Here is a 3,018-nt window from a genome sequence, read left to right as displayed (position 1 = left end):
ATGTTGAGAGATTCAAACAAAAAGTAATCAATAAATAGAACAAAAAAAAAAAAGACTGCAAGTGACGTCGCTAGCGGAAGCGCAAGTGTCTGAGAATGCAAGCATGAGAATGCACGTCTGAGAGTACAAGTGCAAGGATGCAGCTAGACCCTCTTGAACTGGTCAGGGGATGAGGTTGAATATTTACCAAATATTTGCTAAAAAGATTTTTTAGGTAGCCTGTGTCATATAGGTAATTAAACATCTTTTTATACATCTCTCTCCGGTTCTGAACGTGTCAGCTGATGCACTGTGCAAGCGCTGAAGTTTTGATTGAAATACATGTAATGTACATAAAAACAAAAATGTGAATCGGATTGCAAAGTTTAGGGTTCATATAGACAGAGCTTTCAGAAACTGAAACCAGACTGGATTTGATTGGATTGATGAAAATTAGTGCATGTAAAACTTGCATAAGTGAGTCAGTGCATCCAAATGGTGTTGTTATGACCATCTACCATCTACCAACTCTCAGTTATGCTGATTCGAGCCATAAAATGAATGTGGAGCAGCTCAGATTAGTACTTGATGAGAAATATTTGATTTCATATTGAGACTCTTGAAATCTGATTTTTAAGTACAAACTTTTGTACTTCAGCACAGTTTAGTACGTTGTTGAGATCTCCACTAAAGTCTCCATTTGCTCTGCATTTAATCTCATTGCTATCTAGGAGAAACAGTTGAGATCTTGCGTGCTTTTCATGTCTTTTCAAGTTTGTGTGTCCTCATTCCTTTTGACATATAACATGATGACATTGTAGAAATGACAGTAAAAAAATCATCCAGCTGATCTGTGCATTTCTGTCTTTTCTCCAATAATTCAGTCTCTGCCAGATAAAACTGAAACAGCACCACATCTGGAATCACTGACTTTAATCTCTTCTATCGGCTGCGGCATCTCCATGTTTTTTATGGCCATCGCTTTATTCATGCATTTCCTGCTACGGTAGAGTATCTTAAAGTATATTATGTAGTTAGTGCTGTTTAGTAATCAGTAATCACTAATACTACACTAAGAAACAATTTTCACTCAGAAATTGCTGAACTTGCATTTACAAAGAAACAGCAATGCATTGAATTAAACTTGAAATTTTGAAGTTTAAAGACTGAAATGTAATACAAGTGATGAGCTCAAAGCTCTAAAGTATTAATGTTCAGGTTTATGTGTTTTAATAGGAAAGCCAAATCAAATCAGGCCACGAAGATCTTGATGAACATGTTTGTGGCTTTGTGTCTACTGAATGCCTCATTTTTGTCAAACGAGAGCGTCGCTAACACACAAGACAACACTGCGTGCGTCTTCATAGCGCTGCTCCTGCATTACTCCATGCTGGCCTCATTCACCTGGTTCTTCATTCAAGCTCTTCATATGTACTTATGGCTCATCAGACAGAACGTCACCATCACAAACTACATGAGGAAGATCACCGTGTTGGGCTGGGGTGCGTTAGAGCAACAAAACCCTATTAAGAAAATAAAATTGCCATGAGGTTTAGGTAGTGACGTCTGTCTTGAGCGTTTTAAAATAGAGGAGTTTATGCTGGATTTATCAGGGACACTTTCATTGTGAATAGACTGGCTGTGTTTACAAAAGTGTATTAATTCGACACTATATCTTTACTTTGGGATTCAGAAACAAAGCTTGCATCTTTCCAACTGTAAATCAAGTGTATCCCAATTATAGTTGTAGTGACACTACAGCTGTAAATATTGTTTTTTTGTCTTTATTTCTTCAATTAAATCAGTTTATGTGTTTTCAGTGTGTCCCGCTCCGATAGTCGTAGCTATTGCTTCTGTAGGAGGATATGAAGCAGTGATCCTAAACACTACGTCTGGAAAAATTGCACGAATGTAAGTTGGTTTGATGTCACAAATTCATACATTTATTGATGTTAAATGATTGCCTTCTTAAACTCAATATTTTCAAATTACAGGTGCTGGACTACAAATCCTTACATTCACTACATAGTGAACATCGGCTACTACGCTTTAGTTTTCGTCTTCACGACAGGAGTCTTCATCATGATCGTCACTAAGGTCGTTCAGGCCAGAAACATAAAAGCAGTTGACGGCAAGAGAAAGACGTTCAGAAAGCAGCTGATGATGGTGTTGAGTTTGTTCCTGCTCTTCGGTCTGACATGGTCTGTGGCGTTCTTCAGTTATGGACCGATGCTCATTCCCTCTTATTACATATTCACCGTGTTGAACTCATTACAGGGTGAGAAACAATCACATGCATCGATACATTTGGCTTAGTAGAACGCTTCTATTTTTTCCTGCAGATTTCCGCAAGCAATTAGAGCTAAGGATGTTTTAAATTATTTATTATTTAATTTCTCTGATCCTTTTTTCAGGGTTCTTCCTCTTCCTGTATTACTACCACATTCACAATGACGTCGCGGGTCATTTCTCAGATGATCCAGAAAGCACCGACTCCACTACAACCATCGCTCAATCCAGCATTACTGCTGTGGAAAATATTTATAAGTAGCATAATTAGGATAGAAGGTCTTCTATGTCTCAGACTTTCTTTCTTAGACTGATTTCTTAAACTGATCTGTTGTTGTTTGAGGGGAAACTGTGTATTCTCACCAAAATCAAGCTCAAAAACAACACAAAGACATAAGTCACTTATGAACAAGAAAGAACTGTTTAAAATTATGCATGCACATAATAACTCTAAAAAGAATCAATTTTAGTGAAAAAACTCAAAATAATTGACTGACAATTGTTACTGAAACTTTATTATTGTAGAAGGATTGAATATGACATAACCTGATATTCCTGATGTTCAATTTATTGAGTTATAATCATCATTCTGTCCTCTATATGTGATTATGTGCGTTTCAGAGTGACTCAAACAACACTGAACCTCTTTTACTAAACAAATTTGCATCTTCAGGATTAAAGTAATGTCCACACACCTCTGGATTCATATGTTTGCATGGTTATTATTAGATATAGCAGCTTGATAAAATC

At 36.7% G+C, this 3,018-nt stretch overlaps 1 protein-coding gene across 1 annotated transcript in view; it reads left to right on the top strand.

The window, feature by feature from the left end:
• LOC107673784 (adhesion G-protein coupled receptor G2-like) overlaps nucleotides 1-2,530 on the top strand; it is a 6,836-nt gene extending 4,306 nt beyond the window's left edge. Inside the window, exons 7-11 of the mRNA XM_016467573.1 lie at nucleotides 864-985; nucleotides 1,216-1,481; nucleotides 1,800-1,890; nucleotides 1,974-2,257; nucleotides 2,394-2,530. Coding sequence (XP_016323059.1) covers nucleotides 864-985; nucleotides 1,216-1,481; nucleotides 1,800-1,890; nucleotides 1,974-2,257; nucleotides 2,394-2,530 — 900 coding nt within the window. The remainder of the gene's footprint in view (nucleotides 1-863; nucleotides 986-1,215; nucleotides 1,482-1,799; nucleotides 1,891-1,973; nucleotides 2,258-2,393) is intronic.
• The last annotated feature ends 488 nt before the right edge of the window (nucleotides 2,531-3,018 follow it).

Source organism: Sinocyclocheilus anshuiensis, unplaced genomic scaffold (assembly GCF_001515605.1).
Source record: "Sinocyclocheilus anshuiensis isolate Anshui unplaced genomic scaffold, SAMN03320099.WGS_v1.1 scaffold716, whole genome shotgun sequence".
Taxonomy (NCBI): Eukaryota; Metazoa; Chordata; class Actinopteri; order Cypriniformes; family Cyprinidae; genus Sinocyclocheilus; species Sinocyclocheilus anshuiensis.
The sequence above is the reverse complement of the archived record's forward strand: the minus strand, read 5'-3'. Positions and strand labels throughout refer to the sequence as shown.